At 44.0% G+C, this 27,551-nt stretch overlaps 1 protein-coding gene across 2 annotated transcripts in view; it reads left to right on the plus strand.

Annotated features, from left to right (window-relative positions):
• rcan3 (regulator of calcineurin 3) overlaps positions 1-27,551 on the plus strand; it is a 36,327-nt gene that overhangs the window by 8,020 nt on the left and 756 nt on the right. Inside the window, exons 1-3 of one of the 2 annotated variants that reach the window (XM_036542995.1) lie at positions 7,631-7,973; positions 24,607-24,780; positions 25,506-25,677. In XM_036542995.1, coding sequence (XP_036398888.1) covers positions 7,887-7,973; positions 24,607-24,780; positions 25,506-25,677 — 433 coding nt within the window. In that variant the 5' untranslated portion in view covers positions 7,631-7,886. Of the gene's footprint in view, positions 1-7,630; positions 7,974-24,606; positions 24,781-25,505; positions 25,678-27,551 lie in introns of those variants that run through there. The other variant, XM_036542994.1, reaches the window with a different exon arrangement.

The raw sequence follows: 27,551 nt of genomic DNA on the forward strand, positions 1-27,551 counted from the left end.
CACTGCTCTGATGCCAGGGTAGAGAAGGGACATGATGGAGATGAGCGAGGGGATAAGAAGGGGATGACGAGGTGACCAGAAGTAGAGGAGTGCTGTAGTCTGGCAGAAGTGTTTGAAGAGTTTGGTGGCAGATTATATGTGTGAGGGTGCTGTTCATGTGTCTGTACCATAGGTTAAAACCAGAGTTTTGAACTTTATAGAAGGCCTGGCATTTGCAGGGAGGCCAGAGAGAAGAAAACTGTGGTAGTCTGATGTTGAGTGCACAAGGGCCTGGACGAGTTATACTGGTAGTAAGAGTTGGCAGTGAGAAATGGTTGGATTGGATGGATAGATTCTGTGGATGCTATATGGCAGGAATCCGTGATGCTGAAATTGTTGACAAATCTTTGAAGATAAGGCTATTTTCCTTTTACTTCTGATTAGATGTTGCTGTCTGTCTCTTTCTCCTCAACCACCTTCCAAAAAACCCAGATCCATGAAAGGGACTTGCATCAGCCATTTTTCTCACGGTTGTGTTTAGTTTGTCTGCACAAATCTTTGTTGTTCCTTCTCCTTGAGCACACTTGAGAATGTAGCCTGCCATATATGATTTGGTTGTCTAGAGAGGTATTAAAACACTTTTGATGTTCTGCCAACTTGCCACAGCTGTGAACTGTTGGCAGTCAGGTCACTGTCAGCATTGTATTATCTACATTTAGTACGACTTAGTACAACTGAAAGATGTGAACGTTAAGTTACGTATCTCAATTTCTAATAATGCAGGGGGCAGCTATTTTCCAGTGATTACTCTGAATGGCTTTATGAACGTATCACAAACAGTGAGTGTGGAAAAGTTCTCATCTTCCTCTCCTTTCTGCTGTGGCCAGACATTGTTTGGCTTGCAAGTGGTACGTTCCAAACTTCTGAAGATTTCTGCTGTATAATGTATTTATGAAAAAGCATGGGGACATGAAAAATAACTACTCTCTCTATCCTTAAGAGAGAGTTTTCCTTTTTCTTTTAGACTTTTTTTAAACAGTTGCTGCTGTAGTTTGTGTGTTGATATTTTTGTTGCGCTGCTCATAGTTAATTTGGCAAGAACTCCTCAGAGAAAAACATCAATATATATTTTTTTTCCTCCTTATACAAAAGATACCAGCTATTTTTATGTCCCTGGCTTGTTAGCTGTTTCTTAATGGCTTCTTTAAAGATGAAATGAGAATGCTTTCTATCCTTAAGCAACATGCTTTACCCACATGCAGGCTCTGATTCGAAAAACGAGATTCTTTTCTCTTTGTCCGTTTGCCTCAGAAAATGGCACACTTAGTCCCAGAACACTGCACTCCTCCCAGGAAAATGTTTTTTTTTTTCCCCCTATCCTTTTCTATTTCATTATTGTTATTTGTTAGGTATGAACATGTGTGCACATTATATGTTTTTTTTTTTTTTTTCTTTCTCATTTAGATTGTCTTACTGCCAGTGGCGTTTCCATGGGGATGTGGCATCCCATCAGATGGTGACCTGGTTTGACAAACTAAGACAAAGCATGGGCACAAGTCCAGGATTCCCTGGGCCCCTCTGAGGAAGTGGGGCAGATCCTTTAGCTGTGTCCCCTTGGCGTTAAGCCTTCGGACTGCATTAGAACATTAAAGTGCTGTAAGTTAGGAAGAGTTGCATTAAAGAGAGAGACTGCTGAACCAGCCCAGAATTGTAGTGTTACTCAGGCTGGCTTTGCAGTATGTTTGTTGTTTGTTAGGGGGTGGGGTATTGTAGTATATATTGTTATGGCAGGGCAGCTCAAATTGCCATATGAAAAGCTCAAGTGGTCACAGCTCCAAAATTAACCATTGCTTCACATCATCTATTTGCTGTTTGTTCACACTCAGCTTGTTTCCTCTTAATCATAGTAGAACATGTTGATCTGACACAATAAGTGCTTGGACTGAATTAGTCTAGTGAACAGCAGAGAATTATAGAAGGTTTGCACTCAAGCAGAAGACTAAGCTGGTATAGTAGTTTAGTTTTAGGTGCAGTGATGTAGAAGGGGCTGGCACTGTGGTGTGGCAAAGGCTGATATTCTGGTTGTAGAAGCATGTGATACTCTGGTGTAGACAGGCCTCACTACTATGGTGAGCATACCACTGGTACTGTAGTGTGGATGGAGCTGGCATCTGGTATACTTCCCTACCTCCCTTTATTTCTCTCTCTCTCTCTCTCTCTCTCTCTCTCACTGCTTGACTTTGCCTGCACGCCTGGCTGCTTGCTTTTATAAATAGCTTGGCCTAGATTAGCACAGCTGCAGTGGCGACAGGAGGTGGCAGGGCCGAATGAGGTAGTGCGCAGCGGCTTCCAGCTCCGCGAGGGCAGTGGGCACGGCGAATCTCGCCACATGCCCCGAGCCACGCCCAGCGGACTGCTCTCCCGGCGTGGAGGACCAAACGCACTGTAAACACGATTATAGCGTCTGGCTCCAAGTTTGCGGGGGGATTTAGCAGGACTGTATGCGCCACAGTATGCGTGTGCAGAAGATCAGAAGGCTGATCTACTGACCTGCTTAGCGCCTGCAAACCCCGTACTGAATAAACAGTTTAGAAAGTGAGTCATACATGGTAGAGCACACTCCCACGCTAACCTTAGTAGTTGCCCTGAAATCATGCCACCTTTTCCTTCTCCCACTTATCCATATTTGATCAAAGTCTTTTCATAACTTTGGTCATCCCGCTCATGAACAGGTGGACACAGACAGACATACAGACAGGAAAGCACAAGAAGGTGATCATATAACCTCTGCTCCACCTACTGGTGGTGACGGTAATGACAACAATGACTTTTTTTGAACAATTACCATGTCACAGTTCATATAACATTGTGGCTGATTGGCTCTGTCTCTGTCAGAACAACCCCATTACCGGCTTGGTTTGTGCAGAACAATTAGTGATAATCTAACAGTGTGGCTTCATGGTAATTAACATTAATGTCATGATGAAGTCGCTCCACCCAGATTTGCAAATAGCAGCTGGCCTAGGGGCCCATCCTTGCCTACAATGTCACATAATCCTGAGAGGGGACACAGGTGTAGTGTTACCAGACAGGTGTGATTCCCACCTGCAGGACAAATCAGAGGGCTGGGGTATCAGCACATCTGGGCAGTGCACGTCAGCTGGAATCAGTGGGGCTCTGAACATCTAGTACTCATATTGCAAAGTTTCCGAAACTGACAGGCTGTGGCTATGCTATGCAGATCAGCTCCTTCCAGTTTCATACCATGGGGTCTATAGCATAGATAAATGTTGAGATAACTGCAGAATTCTACAAATATATTGCCTCGTTTCATTCTGTTAAAAATGGGGGTAAAACGGTGTTGCAGTGCTGGTTAGGTCATATTAGAAAGGGTTCATTTAAAGCCTGAGAAGGTTGTTATTATTATTAGAACTACTGTGATATATTATGCATTCTGTGCCATTGAAATGCTTACTCAGCACATGGCCTCTTTTGCATGTGATTGCTATTGACTGGAATCCTTTTAAATGGAAATTAATTGTGCTCTTATTTAAGATGCATAATCAAAGTAATTTCAGAACCTGCATTGGTAAAAGATGTGAACTCAACTTGTTTCTTTAAGATGAGACTAAAAGATTCAAGCAGTTTGGCATGCTGCCTTCAGCAGTGAAATGATCAGTGTTACTATATTGGCAACATCTATATGCCTAACTCTGAAACATTGCCATAGATGTACAAGTTAATTAGAGAGGAACTGTCAAATAGAGCATCTATTTTCAACAAGGTCGCTTATCAGTTCCTCACTATGGCAGTAAATTGGAAAATAACTGTATAATTTCAACATTAATATATTAATGTTACTGCGTGCAATGTGCAGTTTCTGATATTCTTTTGATCCGTACGTCATTTAATGATTTGTTTGCTGTTTTATAATTTATGGTTGCTGGTATTTCATGAAGTCGATCTTAATGACAGGTGAATATGGAAGCAGGTGGTATTTGATCTGGCCATATGCTACTCCGTTGGGCAATTTCAGGTCAAACATTTGGACAGAATTTTTATTTATTTTATTTATTTACTGTCAGTTAGGTATTGTTCATGTTGTACACAACAATGTCTTTTTTTCACATGTAAAAATGAATATATATATATATATATATATATATATATATATGCGCCCATTGGAATTGCCCAGTAATTACGTTCTGCAGGAAGGATCCCTAATGCATTGTCATAATTCAGGTGGGTTTCTCTTTCATAACTAACTTTGATTCTATTATGTTAAGTAGCCCACAGTCTAGATCAGTTTAATTACCCTTGTGAATATGGGTGTGAATGTGCTGATTGTTTGACTTGTCTTTAAACACTCAGTGTTAATAGAGGCAGAAATGGGGAGGGAGAAAACTTGCACTGCTGACCTCTCTCTGCGAGCTTTATACTTTATATATTAAAAGGACCTTATGTCAGTGTAATAATATTGTAATTACAATATGAATTACATAACACTGTGTCATTACACACTAGAATCTACATTGTAACATATGTGAAATGTATAGTTTGTGTTCTGTGTTTCACATATGCATCTAACTCTATGTCAGGCTGCAAGTCCAAATCTGTAAGCCAACCCTTTATGCTGTCAGGTACATAACATGTTTACAACATCAAGTACATATCAGAATAATTATTATGTTTCAGCTGTGGAAATTTTCTGTGCCCTTGCAGATTTGTGCCACATTTACACATTTACACTTAAAAAGAAAAAACTTTTATATTTTTTTCATATGACTGGAGAAATTCAAGTAAAATACTATGCACAAGGGTTTGGTACATCAGTAGTTTGCAACAAGGGATTAAAACCCATGACCTGTATGACATCACTGGTGAACAGTCATTCTTAATGGGTTGTCATGACCAAGTCGTTTCTTTGACGCCTGCGGTATTGATCCGCATGCAGGGCAAGCAACATGACCGACTGGCTTCGATCGTCTGGCCGGCCCAGCCACCGAGCCCTGATCGGACCCTGACGGATCGCTATGGAGAAGGTGGTCAGCGTTTGCGCTGTGTTCATTGACATCTCTGTTACTCTGGCCCCTCGGGGCCCAGTACATCCCTCCCAAGACCTGTTCACCAATGTGACCTGATTCCTACCAGTGATGTCATGTGGCCTTTGACCTTTGCACAAGACCCAGTGGGTCTTTCTGGGTTTTAATCTAAGAAGCATGGGTCTGGGACCTCGGACCAAGGTAATGGCTAAAGGTCGTGACATGGGAAAAGCTGGACTTTGGGAATTTTCTTGGCAGCGTAAGACATCCTTGGTGATGATATGACACTAGGTTTGTATATAAAAAAAAAACAAGAGACTTTAACAATTCATTGTGTGATATGTCTTGGGGTCAGTGGGGCCAACATTGTCATCTTCTGTACTGCAGCAGAGGAAATGCTATTGCAGCTGGGCTGACAGTGCTACGTCACAGAAGTTCTGTAAGTGTTCTTACCATTGTGATTCTGAATGTCCCGTCAAGTTGCAATTATTGCAGAGTAGCTGCGCAGTGTTACATCAAATGAATACAAAATTCATCAAAAGGTTGTCTTGTGATAGCAGACTCACTAGTCTTCCTTTGGGGGCAGTCCGCACAAAATGGTTGTTGTCAGTTTTCTTTAAAGAAATATTTGCAGCAGCATTAAAATGCATAAGAATTTTAGTCGCAAATGAAAATGGTTGTTGAGTATGTTGTTCTGCGAATAGGCCCTTAAGAGGTGCATTTCTTCTTGTAGTGCTATATTACTAAGCTTTCAAATTACAGGCCGGAATGGCTGGGAGCCTTTTTATTGGGTCATTTTTCTTCTTCTCTGTTTTTCCATCCTCCTGTTTTTCTTCCACCAAGAACCCTTGACAGCAATGGCCATATTTTGTTCAGATTTGACAGTATGGTTACCAAAGACATTTTCCATACATCAGAACCTTTTTCAGAATGACTCAACCATGGCTGGTGTGGAAAGCCATGCTGTTTCTTGTACGTGTGCATTGTTATTTTCTGCTCAAGATTCCCACATAAATTTGATCACTCATTCAAAGTAATATTACATTTAATTTATAACCTATTTTTGCAAGTCAGCATCATGTTTCCTGTAAAAGCACTACACCTATGGCATGTTCTTAAATTGTGTATTGGACATGAACACTACTGCCTTTAAAAAGCAACAGCTAACAACAGCTAGAAGAGCAGTTACTGTGATCGTATTTACAAGAGGCCTCTTCTGTTTCATGGCTGTCACCAAGGTAGTGCTCTGATCTTGACTAAACATCTTATTAGTTTCGTTAAGGGAGCTGCAGCCCACAGCAAATTCAGCTCTTCGATCGTAGTAATGCTTTAAAAATGAGTCAGTTCTAGTTGAGACCATGTCTTCTCATAGGCAGATTGTCACGTGGGTTAATTACTAAAGTATGCTGTAAATGCATGTGCTTTATAGAAACGTACAATATAATGAAGCGAACTGTGCAAACTATATTTTATATTAATTGACACAATTGGAAAATTAAACACGTATTTTTCAGTTATGGTGTTTGACTTACCTTTTTTTGGACAAGATAAATGCAGGACTTCCTGCTTTTGTGCTGTGTTGTAATTACTTGTTTGTGCCTGCAGGCCTCCTCTTGGCTTTCAGTGAGATGGAATAACATCCTTTTGTTTACGTTCATTGGTGAGACCAGGCAGCGGTGTGTGTTATTTTGTATTAATTTATTCATTTAATCTAAACTGCTGTATTAATGAAGTTTAGTCAGATGGATTCCTGCACCAACCAGGGTGGCAGATGTGGCCCTCTTCACAGTGGAAAGTGGGCACTAAGGTCACTAAGAAGTTAAAACTTCTCTGAATGCTGTTGTTTCTGTCATGAATTATTATATGTAGGCATAAGGAACAAAACGGCACTTGGAGTGCCTAAATCCAGTCAGAACTAGCCACAAAAACAGAATTGGATGGCAGGATGGTAAAAGTTTGTAGGAAAAAGTTAGTTCATGCTTGGAAGGGAAAAAGGATACAGCTGCCATTTACACAACTGTACAGAAGCAGTAAGGGCATTTTTTGAGTATATTCATTTCACATTTGTATTATGATTACATATTTAATACACACTGAATATGATGCCAAATGTTAAAGGATTTGCTCTTTTTTCAATAAAAAGTGTTTTCTCATTATATAGAGCAGATGCATATCAGGGGGAGTTTGCTCAAAGTAAGCAGCTTGAACGCCTTACGGTTTGCTGCAGCCTCTAGTTGTTTAAAATTGTGCTATGGAAGGAAGCGCCGTATCATTTCAATTATTCAGAGTTGCAGTGAGCAACTGTCGCAGTTCGTTATTGACAAGAAAAGGACGGGACAGTGCTACTGCTGCGGCCCTTGATCTATGCGTTGGGGTGTGGGACAGGAGACGGGGGGCAACTGGTGGGGTGGGGGGACGATGGAAGAGGTTTGGAGAGGGCGAGGGGGAAACGAGATGGAAACGGTCCGCAGTGCTCTGTGCTCCGATCCGCAGCTCAAGCAGGACCAGGAGACCAGCAGCATCGCAAATGAGCAAGCAGGGCTGTGATGACGTCAACGCTGTGCCTCAGCGCGCTGTGGTTGGTGCGTCTGTGCGACTGTCAGCCAGTCTGCGTGAGCGGTGCGGAGTGAGAGAGACGAGCGAGCCAGCAGCAGCGCTTGAAAGCGCATTTCTGTTAGCGCGCATACACATACAACACGCTACCGACGCTTTCCGACCAGGCGAACCTACCGGAGTTACAGGCACCCGGGACTGCGCCGCTGCTGAAGTCAACGAGATCAAACAAAAAAAAAATCTATATATATATATATACACACACATTTTGTACAGATTTCTTATTTATTTTATCTCCTGCTTCGGAAGGGTATGCCATCGATAAACATGAAACTGGAGATGTTGACGCTCATCGCCTGCGAGGTTGACACCGAGGTGTTTACGTCTGACAAAATGCAGGTATGGTTCTGTAACGTCGCATGTTTAGTATTTTGCATTTTGTTGGTTTTGCACAGATTGCATGAAGTCCGTCTGAACAGCCTTTGCATATTTTAACTGCAGCCTGCTGGTGACGTTTCCAATGCAGTTCGTCCATGCTTTCCCTCGGACTTTTCTCAATGAAACTGCAAAATATCAGCACGTTTAGAATGCACATGTGGATGTCGATATTGAGATTAACGCTATTAAGAATAATAAAAACAAAAATGAACCAAAAAACCACTGAGGGTGAAAAACGCTGCATGCATTGTTAATAAAGCAAACAACGCAATGGCATGCGATATCTGGCTCGGATGTACCCCATTCAGTTTAAAGACGTAGGCTGCATGCGTAAATGAGGAGGAGAGAAGGGGGGCTGTTGAATTGTCAATGAGACGAAGCGGAAAAGTGGGGGGCTGTTTAGACGCAGTGGCGGTCCACCCCTCAGCATTGCAGGTGCGCGAGACGGTAGTGCACGTTACCAAATGGTCACGGGGCCGGCTTTCGCCGTTACTTAAACCCCCCCAAGGAGTGAGCTTTGGCGTTGAAAAGTGTCAGTAGTTATTGTGAATGCCCCACAGATGGTTTCGACAGGGATTATGGACTGAATCTCTTTAAGAATTCCACTGCAAATTTCCCTATTCCACACTTGTCTCTAGCAGTGCAGTGACTGTGTGGTATATTAAAAAGATATGGGGAGGATGGGAACAATGGTGAACGTTCTCCAAAATTAGGACACTGCTCATGTCATTCAGCAGTGTAGAAATTGCTGCAGTAGTGTGTCTCAAAGGACAAGGTACACACAAATACACATACGCATATATGCATGCATATTTTAAAATGTATTTTACCAGCTAGGTCAACATTAGAGACGAGGTGGAAGAATTAAGCAGTGATTCTGTAGCCCTACATCATGCTCCAGTTCAGTCATGCATGACTGAGTGGAGGTGCTGTAAATTGCTGCAGTCTCTCAATCGGTAAGTGAGGAATTGCGCCTACCCTCAAATGCACACCTGCTCAAATGCTTTCCCAGTGATTGCTGCCTTAGGTTCTGAGGTATGAGTCTGACCTTTGGGCTGGGAACCCCTTCCCTGACCACACTGTTGGGGAGCTCTGGAGCACTGGTGTGCTTTTGACTGTACCCCCAGCTTTTCAGTTGCGTTGGCTCGTTTCACTTGCGCCTGGTTGGTTTGCAGCAGTGTGGCAGAGCTTGCCCCAATAATATCGAGTGTCGCACAGTAGTGAACAGTAGTGAACAGTTAAATCACTATCACTATTCTCACCTTTCACCACACAGACGTCATAGCCGATTTATGAATTTATTTTGAGGGGGTTGGTTTCTTGGACAGAAGTGCTCTCTCTAAACCATTTGGAAAGGGGGATGTATTTGACCCACAAGCTGTTTTGAGTGTTGGCCCTATTCATTATTTTGTGCAGTAAGGAGAGGGTAGAGGGAGCTGGGTTTGGGTGGCACAGAACGCAAATATAATCCTCTTTTTTGGCAGCGTCAGGGAACAAGGAGATTATTGACCTGCACGTGGGTGCTCTTCTGCTTCGTCATTATATTCAAGGGTGCTTCATTTGATCTGCTCTGTGTTTTCATACGTTGGTGGACAAATATATTTAATCTCCCATCCTGCTCTGGCGGTGCAGATTGTAGACCCTGAGCACTGAACCACTGTAGATTTACAGGCTCTTCAAAAGCCAGCCAGACACCACTGTCATTAGTGGATTTACATCATGGCTAATGGGCATGTTGATGGTGACTACGATGATGAAGATGATTGCAGTGTGTGGTTGCTCGTGGTGGTTCTGTCCCAACAGGATAATTCATGACCCCACCCCACCCCCTGGCTTTATTTTATCTTTTCTCTCTCATTATGAATCTTAAAACCTGACCCCGCCACTGGAGCCTGATTGGACCATTAACAAACTGAAGCAAGGTCCAGGTTCTCCCCTCTGAATGAATTTTCCTTCACCATCAGCATAGTCATAATTATCATCATCATCATCCTCAGTAGCATCATGATCACTACACAGGCTTTCCCCAGATCCTCAGGTAGACAACAGTGGCTCTGCATTGCAATGTGGGGCTAATTGAGATAATTTCATGCCTTCAGCCCTCATTGGCCCTGAATCTGTGGTCAGAGGTCATTCAGTATCATGGAGCTGTCTGCAGTCAGGTCTGGGAGGCTTAGGATAAGACCCCATGGTGGCGCTGCTCTTTGGATGATTCCTCCGCCTGCTTGGTGGCTGACGCTGCTGAACACTGGGAAGGACGGAAAAACAGTCCCTGCTCTTTGCATGGTGTAGACCAGGTGACTGAGGTCATGTCTTGCACTGTAGGGTGACAGTTAAGGTCACAGAAGTTTCGATGATTATACACACACACACACAGATTCACATACATACACACATATACATTATAGACATTCATGTATAAACTGTAAGACTTTAAGTGCCCCTTTCCTGTCCACTTCGTGGGCTTGCTTGGGGCATGCTGATAAGCACAGGCATCCATCATTTCTAAATGACAGGGATTGAATTTTTCCATCACGCAGTCTGCTCTCTGCTCTTATGTAAGCCCATCATAATGATGGTGCAAGCTTCGCCTGTTCTCACCACACCCTGGAAAATTTGTGGGAAGGTGACACCGGTTGTTAAGGAACACACCTGTTTTGATTGCTGGCCAGTTTAACCACCGGCCTATCTGGTGTTGCAGGTAAACATTTTCAAATGGTAGACAGACGTGAGGCACACTTTTGCAACACTTTTCTTATTTTAATGTCTTAGAAGTCCACTCTAGCCCATGGGTACCCTTTAACGAGAAGCATGTGGTCTTTGAGCCAGTTAAAAACAAAGGGGATACATTTATTCGCTCAGAAAGAATTAAACCAAGGAGATAAGAGTTCCATTCAGACCATAACATGACCCTGCATTGTGAGGCAGCGGTACCTACAGTTCTGTAACTTTGTAGCGATTCCAGCCCCTGTGTTTTATTCAGAGAGTATTACATGGCTTGTAGAAGGCAGGCACGTTACATCTATCATGCAGGTCTCTCTTGTGATCGACAGACAGGAGAAAAATATGCATGAAAAGCTGAATATCATATCAGGCACCAGGGCATGGGATCACACATGTGATCGGGGCAGTGTTACCTTCTGTCCGGAGGAAAGCGGATAGCCCCTGGCACACAGGCGCACACTTGCTGTGGTACCCGATACGCAGAGAGCTCAGGTCTGCATGCTTACTCCTGCGCTAGCCTGGGGCCGGAGCCACCCGAACGGTCAGGTAAAAGCTGAAACACGAGGAGAGGCTTTCGTCCTGCGTGTCAGTTACCAGGTGAATGCTGTGTGCAGAGGTGACATAAAGCATATCCGGGCTACCTCACTTGCCATTATATTAAGTTACTGCCATACACCCCTCCCCCCATCCACCATGCATAGACACACACACACACACACACACACAAGCACCAAACCCTGACCACATTCTGAGTTGCCAAAGGTGGAAGCTTTGCAGTGCCCGGGCAAAAGAAATTCAAGTGTTTGTCCACTCTTTAATGTCTTTTGGATGGGACACTGGATGACACTGTGAGTCATTATATGCTCCTCGGTGGAAAGTCCGGCCATGGCATTAATTGCCTTGCTGCGTTCTTCCCAGTCACATTTAAACAGATTCAAGAGGCTATCACTCTACATATCAGTATAATGTCAAATGTGCTTCAGTATTCAGCCACCTTGTGAGAGGCTAGCGAGACAGCGGCTCACCAGTATCAAGTGTTGCCTTGATAACCGGTGACACAGGAGACCCGGCCAGACCCTTTTGCAAGGGAGGCATTGGGTGACAATGGCAACGCCCTCCTAGGGTTTGTTGCATAACGTTGTGTATCCATCAGGATTACGTGATGGTGCTGCAAGGTGGAAAAGTGTAAAAAAGGAAAACCACCTGCCTTCATACACACACTGGTGACAGATTGGAGTAATAGGATTAATATCCCCCATGCTGTAAACGGATAATACGCTGCAAGGAGTGGGGCGGCCCGTGGCATTTGACCTGCCAGTACGATCCCCATGCTCGCCCATTGAACACGATGGCTGTTTTACGCACAGAGGTGAACTACGGCATTGTTGTTTTTTTTTTTTCCCCCCTCTCGATTTTCGGCTCTGCCTGCTGTTTGCACCGTGCTGTTTGTCCCAGCTCAGTTATAATGCCATGTCTCGCAAGCCCACATGCATTAGGAGAGTCGCAGAGAGGTAAGTCATAATTTGAACGTCTGATGGAAAATTACTGGCTCCTTGGTGGTCAGCTCACCTCCAGCGCAAACACGAGGCCAGCAACCCACACTCAAACGGAGTCTGCGAAACGGCAACTAATCTCGTGTCCCTCCAGTGATGGTGATATCATTGTGCCAACTGTTTGTTCTTCTCTCCCTCCATCAGGACACAATGTTTCATAAACCATCAACATGCAAACCCAGCAGTTCATTTTGAGCTGTGTGGGTTTGGTGTATTATCCTGGTGCATCTCTTAGCTGCCATTCAGGGCTATTTATACTAGGTGATTGTAGACCTGCCTCCTGCTTACGTCCCACAAGCTGAAGGTCAGTCTCGGGTGTGTCAGCCCAGTTGAAATGGAAGCAGAAGCACAAATGGGCGCCATTGTTGGTGAAGAGATCGGGAAAGGTTGCTGTTTGTTCAGTTTTGTTTAACGGGTGTGATCGGAAACTTGAAAATAGCCTGCGTTACCTCTGATTGTTTTTTAAAATGGCAGAGTTTGGAACCTTTTGAGCACCACTGTGCCAGTGTAGCAGGGTGTGGAGAATTTGCAGGGGACAGGGGTGAGGAGGTCAGGACATCTGAGACCATGGCCACACAACAGCCCGGTCGACAAAGTCTTATGTTCCTTCCCATGTGACTGGCTGCAGCTTAAAGCAGGCATGGAAATGGTAATTAAAATGATCTTCCACACACTTACGGGATTAATTTTCTTAATTATTTTGACAAGCTCTATTTTTGACTTTGAGTTGTTACAGAATCCCTTTGACAGAACAGCCTAGATTGCGTTTTTTTTCTCTCTCTCTGTGGAGAACCGTTCTGGTTTATCCTTAACTAAAGCCGCATGTCAGGAGGCAGGGGGAAGGCTTTGATTCTGCACTGGCTGTTCCTCTCTGTCATTCAGCGGGACCATCAAGCATGTCAATTCATAGGACCGCAGACAACGACTGTCTTTACTTTTATAGATAAAAAAGCCGAGGACTGTGTGCTTTTCTTGAGCTGTCACCAAACTTTTTTTTCACATGAACTCTTGGTTGCTGGTGCTGGCTCATCTTTCCTGTGTCACGGGTGAAATGCACTCCCAGCAAAGGCATGTGGGCATGGCTCCCATCGGCTTAATTGTGTGAACAGTTTAACCCTGTAGATGAGGTTACGAAAGCATGGAAATGTACAGTTTTGGTAACAAAGGTATGCGGAAATGGCTGTGTTCTTGTAGCAGGAAAGGATTCTGTTCTGAGGCTCAACGATGTTGTCCACAGGCAAAAATGTTGTCCAGTGGTAGTGTTTAGTGACATTGTTTATGCATATTTTGTCTGCCCAAGCAGTGACATGTGGAGCTGATGTGGGCTGAGGTGTTTAAGCTTTGAAAATAAAACATCATGGGAGGAGAAGAACAAAAAAAAATTGTGATGATTTGAAGCATTGAATTAGTGGTGGTACACAGGACTGATATGCTGACAGTTGCTATTAAAATTAATAATGTTATAAAATGTCAGCATTCCTCAACATCTGGATAATTATGCAGCCAACTTTGCACACCTGATGCAACTTTGCATGCCTGATGCATAGAATATACATAGGGTGAAGAAATTCTCAGTGATACTGTTGTTGGCACAAATTAAGTATGACAAATGTTTACATTTTAATTAGATGAGGTGGTGAAAATATTACATTGACCTGAATATTTTTAGGCTTTCTGTTTTTTTTTTTTTTTTTTTTTTTGTCTGACATAGCTACCCACTGTAGCAAACTAGCTAGCTAACTGAACACAGTGTAGATGAGTAGCTACAGCTGTTTGTAGACAAGTTGCTTGATTGTGCCAAGAATCTCTTGATTGTTTTATTAATGACCACCATCAATAGATGCCCACACAAGTTTAATATTTTCTAAACATTCATATTAAATGGCAAAGGAAATATTTTTAAATTTTTGGGTGGTTGACATACCTTCTCCTTACATCAATTTACAGAGCTCTGACTAGGCAATGCTCTGTGGTTACATGATGAGTCATCTCACGTAGAGGAAAAAAATGCAAATATCCGCCCGATAGATCAGCACACCCGATCCATCAGTCGACCTCTACTAGGTAACAACAGTAGTCTACTTTTCTTAAGCATAGTTCAATTTATTTCAAATTTTTGAATAATATTTTAACCAACATGACATTTCTTAAGCATTTTTAGTTTCATATGAAGCAGTTTTATTACCCTGGTTCTTCTGGGATCAAAAGGAAAGAAAATGACAACTTTTGCCAGAGGTGGCAAAAAATGTCCATTGTTCTCAGAATTTCCAGTGCCTATTTGAAAATTGACTGTAATTCTACAAGAAAAACAACATTTATTTGATATAGCGCATTTACAGCGTATGTCACAAAGCACTTTACAGAAAAAAACCAAGTCTAGTCAGGGAAAAACTGAAAATTATTCCCTGTCTCCTAACAAAGACATGACTCAGTAAAACCCCTGGAAAATATTTTATTACAAAGATTAATACTGCTAGGGGTGTGTAAGTCATCAGAATTAAATTAGCAGTTTGTTAGGCATCAGTCTACAGGAGAATCACTTGTTCATTGGTGGGATGATCATGTTCATTGGGTTTCCAGGGCAGCTCCATGGCTTGTGGATGCTGAACATCTTAGTTCTCTTGTGGTCATCATGGTTGCGGGTAACTTTTCATCTCAGCACTGTGGTGAGCTAATGTCATGCCGGCAGCTGGGTGTCTTGGCAGTATAGCGGGTTCGGGCCTCAGGTCTCAGGGCAGGTGGACATCTCAGAACAGAAGGGAGTAGACAGAATGCGTACATGTGGTTAGAGCGTACCCACCACCGTTTGTAAGAGCGATGAAAGACAAGAAAGCTCAGAGACTGCAACGCAGGCAAGAATCTCCGCTAGTTATAGGCTATAGCAGCATAACTGCTAGGGCAGAAGCAGAGAGTGCGCGCAGTTATGAGTGGGAGTATGCCTTCTCCATACATACATAATTCTACAGCCCTACCTGGAGATGTGAACTGAGGACAGCATACATAGTTTTTCACAAAAAAAGATGAATGAAAATGGGGAGTGGAGTGTCTGAAATAAAAGCTTAAAGCACTCTTTCTCACCTAAAAGTTACAATACAGACAAAAGTGACAATACAGACATTATGCAGTTCTCCATTCTGAGTGGCAACCATAATATTGTACAGTTCTGTCATTGCGGGCATTTTCCGTTTAGTCTTGCAAAAACAGAAATGGAGGTGTTTGCTTCACAGATATATTGTCCATAACATTCCCTAATGTTTTTTTCCACTTGTATCAGATGTCAGATGTGACTCCTGTGCTGAAAATACACTCATCAGCAAATTTCTGTGTGTTGTCCCCGGGTAGGGGTGAGAACAGGGCCGGGGTTGAAGGGGAGCTAATCAGTGCTGAACTCCACACTAGGCTAAACGAATTTAATCTTCCTTTTACATAATGAGCAGGCAGCCACAGCAAGCTAGCTCTGAGATTTTTTTTTCTCTAATCCATTAGAAAGTAATAGCATTAAGGGGGCACTGCTCAATTGTGAGAACTGTGTGAGTGGTCACAGACTTCTGTACACAGTACCACAATATACATTATTATTTAAACACATGGGTATGACATTATGCTTGTGTAGCAGCACAATGTGCAACAGAAAAATTGCTATAATTCCAAAGACTTTTCATATTCTCAGGATACATACATTCTTAGAAAAGCAGTAAAACCATGGGAAATGGTTACTGGAATCCTGTGATTTTATGCTCTCTCACCTCTATTAAGTGAGGTGAGTTCAATTCTCTGATACACTCACATACAGTCAGTGTTTTTTTATGCTGCAAGTCACTCAGCACACAATGCACCACAGTGGAGTGGGTACTCGTTGGAGGATAGATGCTCTACCGCTGACATAATCTGAGAAACTCATAGGTCCTGATATATCACAGGGCGCCTGAGAGTGGTGAGATGAGAAAACCTTGGCCGACATACCTACCTGCATCCTCAACAGAATAAAGACGTTTTGTTTTTCCACCACTGTGTTTTCCTGATCATTGTTGGCAGATGACACGGCTGCTTTCAAACCGGGCCACAGGGGTGAGGCTACACACAAGGTGAGTCTCTTACCGACTGAGCCTGGGACCCTAGATTCCAGTGATGCTGAATAAAGGCCTGTGCACCTCCACCCTACTGCTACCAATGAACCAGGAACGGCAATTCTCCTGGACTCAAATTTAGATAGATTTTTCCAATAGGTCGTGGTTTCTTCTCCTCCTTTTCTTGATGTGTGGTGAGCATTCTAGTGCAAAATGGCTCCCAGGAATCACCCAGGTGGGTGCTATACATTAGTGGTGATTTGAGGTGAGCTCCACCCCTTTGCTATAAAGCACTTTGAGAACCTTGAAAGGTGCTAAATTAATGTCATTCGTTATTGTTACACTATCATTTATGGGTAGTGAAAGCTAGTGCCTGTGTTTTTGATACAACATGTACTCCGCACAGAGGCTCAGGTGGTCGTCATCCTGCTCTCTGATTGGTTGAGCAGGTAATGTGTTTGCCAGTGTCCGACTATGATTCCAAGCGTATAATCTGAGAGACAGCTCTGGACTTTGTCCTCTCACTGCTCGCATGGTAGATTTTCTTTGCCCCCTGTTGTCAGACTGTCTGCACTGGCTCTAAGGCTGACATAACGAGATCCTGTCTCTGCTAATGAATTAGACCGGGAGGCTCTTAATGAGGGGACTCAGGCAGAGCTATATAGTGATATTTATATCAGTGAGGTATTTTCTTATGTGGGGTGGACATTGATGACCTCTGACCCCTGAGCCTAGACTCAAAAGGGCAGACTCCACCTGCGTTCATCATGGAAGGACTGAATAATCTGAGCGTCCTCGCCAGTGCATCATAGTATTATATGGCAGCCTGGCAACGAGTGGTGCAAATTTCCCCCGTGGCAGTCCTCTCTCTTACCTTTTCCTTTTCACTCTAATGACTGAATGTTAATTAGTGTTTGCACATTTCAAAAAAGCATGTTTGTGATTCCAAAGAGGTCTGCTAACCAGATTTAAAGGAAGCACCTCTCGTAAATGAAAAGCTGTTCGACTTTAATATGATGAACAGCTGAATACCAGCCAAGATTCCCCGTTTTCTGGAGAGGCTTCAAACACGTTGACGTTGAATAGCTGTCATTACGAAGACTGGATCGGCAAGTGGCATAACCACTACCCATCATCCATTTACCATCCAGCCTTTCCTCACCCAAACCAGTATGGGCATTCCTAAATGAATCAGTTCATGCATAATGAAGAGAATGAGCAAAAAGGCTTACATGACCCCAGAAACCATATAATGAAGGAACCAGAAGATTGCACTCTCTCTGCAAATGGCCTTTTCTGTCAAATAAGGAAGGGTGAGTTGTTTTTTCTTCCATAAGTCTGAAAGTGAAATCAAACTATCTGGAAAGAGAGGTAAAGTCTTTGTTTGTTGATCGTGGCTGTAAGTGTAGTAGTCTGATGCAGACCCTGTGCTCAGTAGGGATGTGATAGGTGATCTGACGTCACATGAAAGCGGGGAAAAAAACTCGTCTGTGACCTCACTGCAGTGGGATGATGCAGAGAAACCCAGTTACTTATCTGTTGTCATTTTTGAACATGTTGATTTTTTTTTTAGATTCAGCTTTAGTTCTGACATTTAGATCACAAAACCTGCCAGTCATGGTCTTCAACTCAGTAGCTTAATATCGTTATGTAAATGAAGACCAAACTTTGTCATTTGCAGATTGCACACTACAAATTCACAGCCAGCTACCAAGAATGACAGCAGGTCTGTTCTAACTACCCGACTAACACATCAAAAACAGTCAGATAGCTCAGTGTGGCTGGCTAACTACAGCTCTACTTGGATGTCATGAAGTTCTGAGTCCAGTCGTCTTGCAAAACAACAATCCTGTCTCACCAATCTTTCCTTCAGAAAGTTCAGTCTGTGTGTAAACTTATCAGAGATGAGTATCAGCATATGAGTCAAAAATGAGTCTCCATTTTTTGTGCTGTCCTATAAGATGCCACCTGTCATACCACTCTCTTTTCTGTCTTTGTTGATTTTACGTCGTAGGTTGCCAAGACTGCAACTTTTTTACTCTGGGCTATTAGTGGTCTTGCACACAGGTGCACAAACCCCGTAATGTACCCCAGTCAGCCGCCTGTGCTGTAGAGAGGCCTTAACCAGGTGTGAAAGCTCTGTGGAAAAAGCACCTGCAGTCACCTGACCCCAGTAACTCAAAAAGCATTCGTGTCGCCCACAAGCTCAGAAGGATGGAAAATTCCGCTCAGTGACCGTTGGTAGGCAGCTCTGTGTGCTGTCAGTGTTATGATTGTGTCATTGTGGATAGGTGTCACCGTGCTGTCCCCTGCTGCTGCCGTCTGCTCCGTGATCCATCGCCTCTCAGTGTTACACCGTCTGCGACGCGGTCGCTCTCGCGCTCGTGGCGGCTTGGGGGATGCCGTCTGTCTGTCCCGATGGCTTTTTAAACACGTTAACTGTCACATTACCGAGGTCGCGAGCGATCGCTGGTCACCCCCGCTGAGTCACGGCGCTGCCACATGGCTCGTCTCACGTGCTGTGACATTAGGACTGTACTCTGCTGCCTTTAGCTTTTAGGCTTCATAGAAGCGCTGCATGCTCAAAGGCTCCACACAGGCCGTGGATGCCCAAAGCTATAGATAGAGGTTCCATAGAGGGCCTGTATATCTGCAGAGCTTCAAACCAGTCTGAAAACACTAAATTTATCATCATGTCACCTGCCCTTATGCAGATGAGTTGGTGTACTTAGCAGTTATATCCTTACCTTAGCAGTTTTACCCTTTTTTTTTTTCCTTAGACTGAGGGCTGGGGGGGTGGCAAAATCAGAAAAAGGCTGTTTAACACTCCCATTTCTTTTCTGTTAAGAATTTGGTCGGACGGGCTGATTCTGAGCTTGTGTTTCTTGTAATCAGTAAGGCACGCCGTGGGCTCCACAGAGAACCCGCACCAGGGGCCTCAGCAGTGCATGCCACACAGCGTGTTTTGCATCCTGCCGCTGCGCGTAACCCTACACCCTGCTCAGGAAGTCCGCTTACGGAACAGCCCATGAATAAGTGAACGCACCCACTTGTGTTACGCATTATGTGAGGAAATAAATATACGGCTCAATTCATTAAAGAGGGGTCCCTTCTGAGGGACACATCTGCTCCACCAGTGCCAAAAAATCTATTACCATAAATTGAACGTTAATTCAAGTTTTCCTTGTGCCGCTGGGGAGCTTGATAACATTCAAAGAATGGCCGGTGTGTGATGGCAGGGGTGCATCTTTCAGAATATGAGAGGTGCATGGGAGGTTTCAGAGTTTGGGGACGGCTGGCGGGGGTGTGGTGGAGATGGGTCGCAGCCACGCTGGGGACTTAAACCATGAGTCATTTTGGTTTTGAGCATAAGCCAAAAAACTTGAGGGAGCGATAATGCTCTTTTGAGCATGCATCCTGATTCCACACGCAACTGTTGCGCAAGAGAGCAGGGTGGCTGCTGGTGTAATTAGCAATCACACAAAACCTTGTGTGGTGATACACTCAGAGCTGAGCCCATCGTGATTATTCAACTTAGTGTCAATTGCGTGCTAGCTGTAATGCTAGGCCCCTCCAGGGCTTTGCGTAACAACGCATCCCGAAACTACGCCTACACCTCAAGTTGCCTTCTCGTCATCTACAACCGGAAGTTATACAACAGTCTGATGGCTCTTGGCTCACATATGGTAATGCACAAGATGTAGCCAATGAAGCGGAAGAGTTTAACTAGTAATGCAATGGTGGCACTGCTACCCACTCGTTTATCATATATGGTTTTATTAGCCGTAATGTAGAATCGTCTACTCATCCTGGGCTGGAATAACCTATTCAGAGCATTTGGCAGACCGTTCAGAAATCAGCCGAGCATCACAAAGGTGACGTTACAAATGAATTGTTTTTGTTGTTTTCTCTCGAAGTTTTTTTTTTTTTTTTGTTCTGCCCTCAAGCAATCAGGCACACAAGTGTACCTCTTGTCCCCTTTTTCCTGATGAGGAATTATATATATATATATATTTCTTTGTTCATTCATTCATCGATTTTGCTTGGGGAGGGCTGCAGCAGCCGGTGAATGGCAGCGGGAGAGAAGGGGAGGTGCTGTGGAAGTGGGGTGTCGGTTGGCTCTGGGGCTCGTTCTTCACGTGCTGACGCAGATGCAGCTTCCCCAGTCTGCTGCATTGCTGGATATTTTCTGCCACTGCATCGCGCTCCCTTTGTGTTGACTTTGGGAAGTAAGCTGATGACCCATAAAACAGCTGAAACAATCGCTAGTCATTGCTCGTGTCCGTGAGTGCGTGTGCGCACGCGTCCAGGTGTGCACACACGCGTGTGCATGTGTGTGCGCTTATGTGTCTGCTTGTGGGTGTGTGTCATTGACCGATGCAGTTGTGGGTAACAGACTGTGTCGATGTGTCGGCTGTACACTTCTGGTCGGCAGTGACTCTCTGTCATTGAAGGAACACGGGACCCAAAATTACAGGTGGCTTTTTTTAAATCGTACCATTTTTACAGAGTCCTTGACCTTCCACTGTGAGGTTGGCATGGTTACTGGTGTGAATCATGCCCGACATTTTGTACTTTAGGTTATTATGTTGACAGAAGAATTTTAATGAATTCCAATCCTCTGACCATGGATGGAAATGACTGCTGATTTATTTGTGGCTCTTTTTGTTTCTCTCTTTCTTTCTTGCAAAAGTAGCCAAATATAATTACAGATCTAAAGAGAAATGGGCAGGGTTGAATGTTGGAGGAAAGGTAGCTCTTGGTATGGGACTGAATGCTCATACATGTTAGATGGTATGCAACATGATACTCGACAGTTACAAATTTCCTACAAGACAGCAGAAACAACATACAATAAACATTTTATATGAACATCATATAAATAAAATAATCACTATAAACTTTTTATAATCAGATATTATAATGCCATTATAACTCCCCTTTTTACAATAGTAGAAGGAGGTTGTGCTGTACCAAGGTTATAACATCAAGTTATTGTGTATTTAAGAACTGAACAGTGAACAGCTGCTGTTAGTTCCTATAAATCTCCCCTGACACTGCCTGATTTGTTCATATGAATATGAATAGATTAAAGCACAGAGACTAAAGTCTGTTTAGCTCATGAGACTAGGTCTGTTTTTATATCCAGAGCCTTTGTAAACAAAAGGAGGAAAGGGGTTGGAGCTGGGCTTGTGTTTCTTGATTTGCAGAGCAGTGGGGGGCCACATGGCTACTTAGCCCTGGTTCTTGAGGGCCGTGACCACAGGCCTGGTCCTTGAACCAACAGTCATTCACTTTGAATCCAGCTATATGATTCACATGTTCGTCCTCAAGGAGACATTTCCTGAGCTGTCCCAGTTCAAGAAGCAGAATTCACTGGACAGCCCAACCCTTCCTGGGCTAATTGCTCCTGTCCCATTCTCCTGAAATCCTTTGGAAAGATGATATGATGCTGTTGAATTATTCACCTTTCTTGTTTGTAGTTTCCTTTTTTTCCTTCCTCTGGCACCAAGGAAATGTTTTGTTTCTGATGTGTGGCGCTTAATCTGAGTAACTGAAAGCTCTCTGTAATGAATAGTGAATAGTGGTGAAGGGCTTTGTGTTATAATCAGATCTACCTGAGCCCCTCCACATGCACCCTCTACATCCTGTGTCTTTGTTCCCTCAGAGGCATCCATTAATATCACTTCCCCTGAGGTGCTCAGCAAACAACAGGCTGCCCTGACCTGAGATGTCAGAAGCTCAACTTTTATCATATCCTGCTGTGCAGTTAATTTGGACTAAACCTTAACACAGGAGCAGGGATTTGATGCAATGCAATAGCAGAAATAAGTGCCCTCGTTTTCTTCTTTTTAAAATATGGAGTGTATAGGCCTTGGAACTTTATAAAATGTTTGATAGGCCATGCTGGAAAAAGTAAGCATTTTTCCGGGGATACTTCCTAGACATGACTGTCCATCTGCTAAGAGTGGTAGGGTCTGAAAATGATGTCTGCTTAATTGCTGTAAATGTCCCATTTTCAGAAGTGGGAAACGGAGGATGAGAAGGCATTTCCTCAATCCCTTTGAGGGTCTTGTATGTTCTTCAGCGCCCAGCAGAATGGCTTGATTGGATTCTCCATTGAAATGTCACCATGTCCCGTTTGACACCCCGGGGCAGCTGATGTAACAGAGGAATCTCATTTCTTCTCCAAACTGAGTAATCAATGTCCCAGGACAGTCGGTATCCCTGAGGTTGATTCAGCACTCGTTCAGGGTCGCAATGAATGACCGTCAGTGTGGAAGTAGCTTCACCTCTGACTGCAGGGGAGGCTCTCTTCCCTCCGCCCTGCTTTTAAGATCAGTAGAAGATCAGGAATCACAACCAGATCACCAACATCTGACCCTCATCGTCAGCTAAATGCAATCCAAGAGTGAGCAAACTGGCTAAAATACGCTGGCTTGGTTTAACGTGATACTGGGTAAAAGGTACTCTCATGAGTTTATTGGTGGATCCATCACATTCCCCAACCATGTGATTTTATGTAGGAAGAAGAGTCATTTATTTGTTAAAAAAAAAAAGAGGCGGCAAAGATTGGTAAAACCACAGCAATGGAGTGACATAGAGTCAAATAGAAACAGAGGGTGGTTTAGATAATTGGGGAGGTAGAAGTGCAGAAGGGTGCTGACATCTGTTCACATAAATGCAGAAATTGTTTGGAAAGACCAGTGAAGATGAAGTTATGCTGGCGCCAAAGCAATTAATGTTACATTTCACAAGGCCTGCACCGAAATTCTGGCATGGTTCTGAAAGCAAGCTGTGCCAGTTTGTCACCCCAGAATCGATCAGGGGCACTGTACCAGAAAAGGGTCTGGAAGTGTGCATTTATTTTCCCTTCAAAAGCCTGCCAGACCACAAATCCTGTTACATCTACAGATTTCTGGCCATTGGAGGCAACCAACACACCAAAAAAAACATATCCAGTACATTCCCACATCCCCCCCAAGAAACAAACATCATAGAGCCCACTGAAACAAGTTTAAAAACTCAAGTAGTCAGGTGTGGTCTGCCCTCTGTTCAATTCAATTAAATGGACTGCATTTATATAGCGCTTTTCTACTCATTTGAGTACTCAAAGCACTTTACAGTTATATGCCTCACATCTACCTACCAGTGGCAGAGGCTGCTATACAGGCTTACCAACTGGCCACTGGGAGCTGTTGGGGGTTCAGTGTCTTGCTCAAGGACACTTCGACACTCTGCCAGGATGAGCCAGATTCGAACCAGGGACCTTCCAATCCCCAGTCGACTGCTCTACCTCCTGAGCCACTGTCGCCCCAATTATAGTATACATACATTTATTGATATATTTTGTTTTTACATATCTTTATCTTTTTGTATTGGCTAGACTATAATCATTGGCTCTGTATTTTGCTTGAATTTGACTTTCTTTTTGAGTTTTTTTTTGAGCCATAAGATCTTCTGCCAAAGTAATATCTCTGTTCAGGGCCTGATAGCAGAAGAGTTTGTCTTTCAATTTTAGCTCTGTTTAGGGCCAGATGGCACATACGTTTATTTTGTGCTGTGTTTGTTTACCAATAGGAATCTTGTTCTCACATCCCTGTCTCCTTTCTTTCTCTAAATCATATTTAATCTGTTCTCCCTGCTATCCCTTCTTCCCTTCTCCATCACTCCCTCCCTGTCTCTTGCACGCTCTCTCCCTCTTTCTGTCTCTCTCTCGCGCTTCCCCTCTGTCGATGACCTTGCTCACTGGCCCATTGAGTGTAACAGTGTGTCCTTTCATAGGAACCCAATACACACTGTGCAGAAGTTATTGTAATGGTGAAAACAGGGGGCGATGGGGCCCATGCACAGACAATGAAGACAAGGACAATAGTTTGCCACGTGCTTGTAAAAGGAGGACACACAGCACCCCAATGGCCAGCATTACATACAGCCTTCTGCCCCCCACCACCCTATCAACACACGCACACACACGCACACACACGCACACATACGCACACACACGCACACACGCGCGCACGCACATACAAACATACACACAGGCTGACAATGGCTCAAGCATGTGCCGGAGCACATTTATGGGATTTGGGACCGTTACATATTTCAGGAGTTCTTTGAGCATAAATTATGTCACACTGACCACTGAAAACATGGTTGTGGCCGTGGTGGTGGTTATTCTGCTTATCCCAGAAGCAAAGGCACAAAACTAATGGTTGTGTTGTGCTGTGGTTTCTGGTTTTGTTCCAGGAGCGATTCGAAGCCCTGTTCAGGATCTACGACGAGCAGACGTCCTTCCAGATGTTCAAGAGCTTCCGTCGGGTTCGGATCAGCTTCAGCACCCCAGAAGCAGCGGCCCGAGCACGCATCGAGCTTCACGAGTCCGACTTCAACGGCAAGAAGCTGAAGTTGTACTTTGCCCAGGTGAATATTCATACTCCCTGAGTGAGGAAGTTAAGTCCCTCTCAAAAATAACTCAAATGGCTTTAGACAGAACAGTATCAGATAATGCCCACTGCATATAGGTCAAGTACAGCATGCTAGTGGAACGTCTTGCCCTCTGGTCCTCCTCAGGCAGCACTGAAAAATATAGGTGATGTCATGCTTGAACATTAGCACAGAGTGGCAAACCTCATAAACGCAGTCAACAACAAATGGATACACTGACAGCATGTGCCGACCTCAGTGTATGCTGATTAGAAGCCCTCCTCAAACCTATTTGTGGCCATTTATAGCTGCACGCTTTTGTAGTTTGGGTGTTGAATGCTGACAGTCCTGATGCAGTCTGTAATTGGAAAGATAGCCTTGCATTGTAGTGAAGAGGAAGCAGAGGGTATAGTCTAGGGTACCGACAGTTAGTGACGGTGTGAGGAGCTATCTGTGTTAATTGGCTAGCTATGTTCAGATATGGTTAACCCAAATGTGGCTCTGGCTCCGGCTCCATTTTAAGCTTTTTTTGCACAAAACTATGAAAGTCAGGGCTGGGGTTGAGCTAGCTAATCCTGGATCAGTGCCTGCTGGGAACTATCTACCTGTACAGAACCCCAACAGGAAATGACATGGGCAGGTCACTGTCTGTGTCTGTGTGTGTGTGACCTTGCTGGAGGTGACAGAGACCTGAAAAGTCACCTCGCTTGCTTCCACTCCAGGTGCAGAACTCTGGCGAGGACATCGACAAATCCTACCTGGCACCCCCGCAGCCCGTCAAGCAGTTCCTCATCTCGCCCCCGGCGTCTCCGCCCGTGGGGTGGAGCCAGAGCGAAGATGCCACGCCCGTCATCAACTACGACCTGCTGTGCGCTGTTGCCAAGCTGGGCCCAGGTTAGAGTTCAGCGCTGACGCTGGATCCATTTTAAGCTTTTTCGCATGAAACAGCTAAAGTTAGGATTAGAGTTGAGCAAGCTGATCCTGGATAAGTGCCTGGGTGTGCCTCCCACTCTCTCACAGATATCCCAGAATTCTGCTGCACGCCCCCTCTCTCTCACGGCGCTCAGTCAGCTCTCCCCCTCTCTTGGGGGTTCACCGAGAGTGTTTGACGTGGCTTGGCCCAGGCTGGCGCCTGAACGTTGCAGTAACCTTTCAGAAATGTCACAGATCAAAAGCAGGGGAATGAGAGACTGTGTGTTTGTGCTTCGGAAGGTCCTGCTATTTGTGCCTGCCTCTCCCTTCCTTAGCATTAGCGTTGCTGACCAGTCTGCAGTGCATGTCAGATGCACAGAGTACCTAAGAGGGCTTGTTGTTAGAGAGGGCTTGTAAGTCACAGAAGGCTTTATTGTGTTTCTGTTTTGTTTGTTTGTGTGTGTGTGTGTGTGTGTTTCTTTTTTTGAGAAAACCTTTATTTTAATAATCCATCCAACCATGTACGTGTGAACTCCATTTCGGCTGTCAGTCTTTCTAGCAGATCAATAAACTGCAGGCTGTAGAGCCAGCTCTCTATATTTCAGGGTGAACAGAGAGGAAGTGACAGGGCACTTCCCTCTCTCCCACTTCCTGTTTGATCTCAAAATGACACACATCATTCGGTCGTGATGCTGGATGTGACTGAACTCCCACCATGCCATTGTAGTGCGATTATGTCAAAATACCTCATAAGCAGGACGTTATTTAAGCAGACTACCAAGTCAGGGGAGAAATAATTTGTACTTTAAAAAAAGATTGTTGTGTGCCTTTACTTGCTTAGTACACTCACAGTGTTCATTAATCATTAGACTGATCATGTTTGTTAGGGTATTACCGTGCATGTACGTACCCCTTTCCATATTCAGAGCATTAAAGAGGGCATCTGGAAAGTATTCCTTTTGGTTTAGCTCTGCACCAGATCAGAGTTGGCATAGCTCCATCCTGCCCTCTTCTGGGCCATTGCGGAAAGACAGCTTTTCCAACGACAAAGGCCTTTTTTTTTCAGCCATCCAGACAGCTATGTGGGAAACCTCTTATCACATTTCCTTGGCCTGTCTCGTCTCCTTGGCAACCCTGATACAATCTCTGTGTGTGTATGTGTATGTGTGTGTCTGTTGTTACCAATTTGGAGGAAAAAAGGCCAAAGGACTTTTAATTTCAGTCTCCCGGAAAAGGTTGACGTAGAATGTGGCAAAAGTAAATGTTTCACAGTAAAATAACAAAATCGGTCTTTGAAGCCAGGACTTGTTTTTTGTATATATACAGCCATTAGGTCTGATTAGTGAGCACTTTCTTAAATGTCAAGATCCCCCTAAAGCACAGTTTTGTCTGTGTAAAATCATGTTATCCAGCAGTGTGGTAGACTTGCAGGCTCCAGATTGTGGAAGGACTGTAGCAATAGTAGGAACTGGGATGGTTGAGCTGCAGAGTTAGTGTAGACAACATCAGTGCAGGATCAGACACTGAGAAACATGGGACAGTTCTCCTCTGTGAGAACAGGGGCTGTTAACTTAGTCCATTCTGTTCCCACAGTCAGATTCTCACTCTCCTTACAACTGGGCTATGGGTCAATTGCACTATTGCTTATTGCTTTTAATAAAACCTGGAATGGCTCAGTCTGTTGCATGACTAGAGCTATTCCTTACAAACATAAAATCCACAAAGTTGCTCATCTCCCTATTATGAAATGCCGTAGTATGAAAAGCATGGAAAAATACAAAAGTATGAGATGTTATTAAAGATAATTAATACAAGATATTCCCAGGGTAGTGTTAGTAGTGTTACTCAGAAGTATT

Source organism: Megalops cyprinoides, chromosome 12 (assembly GCF_013368585.1).
Source record: "Megalops cyprinoides isolate fMegCyp1 chromosome 12, fMegCyp1.pri, whole genome shotgun sequence".
Taxonomy (NCBI): Eukaryota; Metazoa; Chordata; class Actinopteri; order Elopiformes; family Megalopidae; genus Megalops; species Megalops cyprinoides.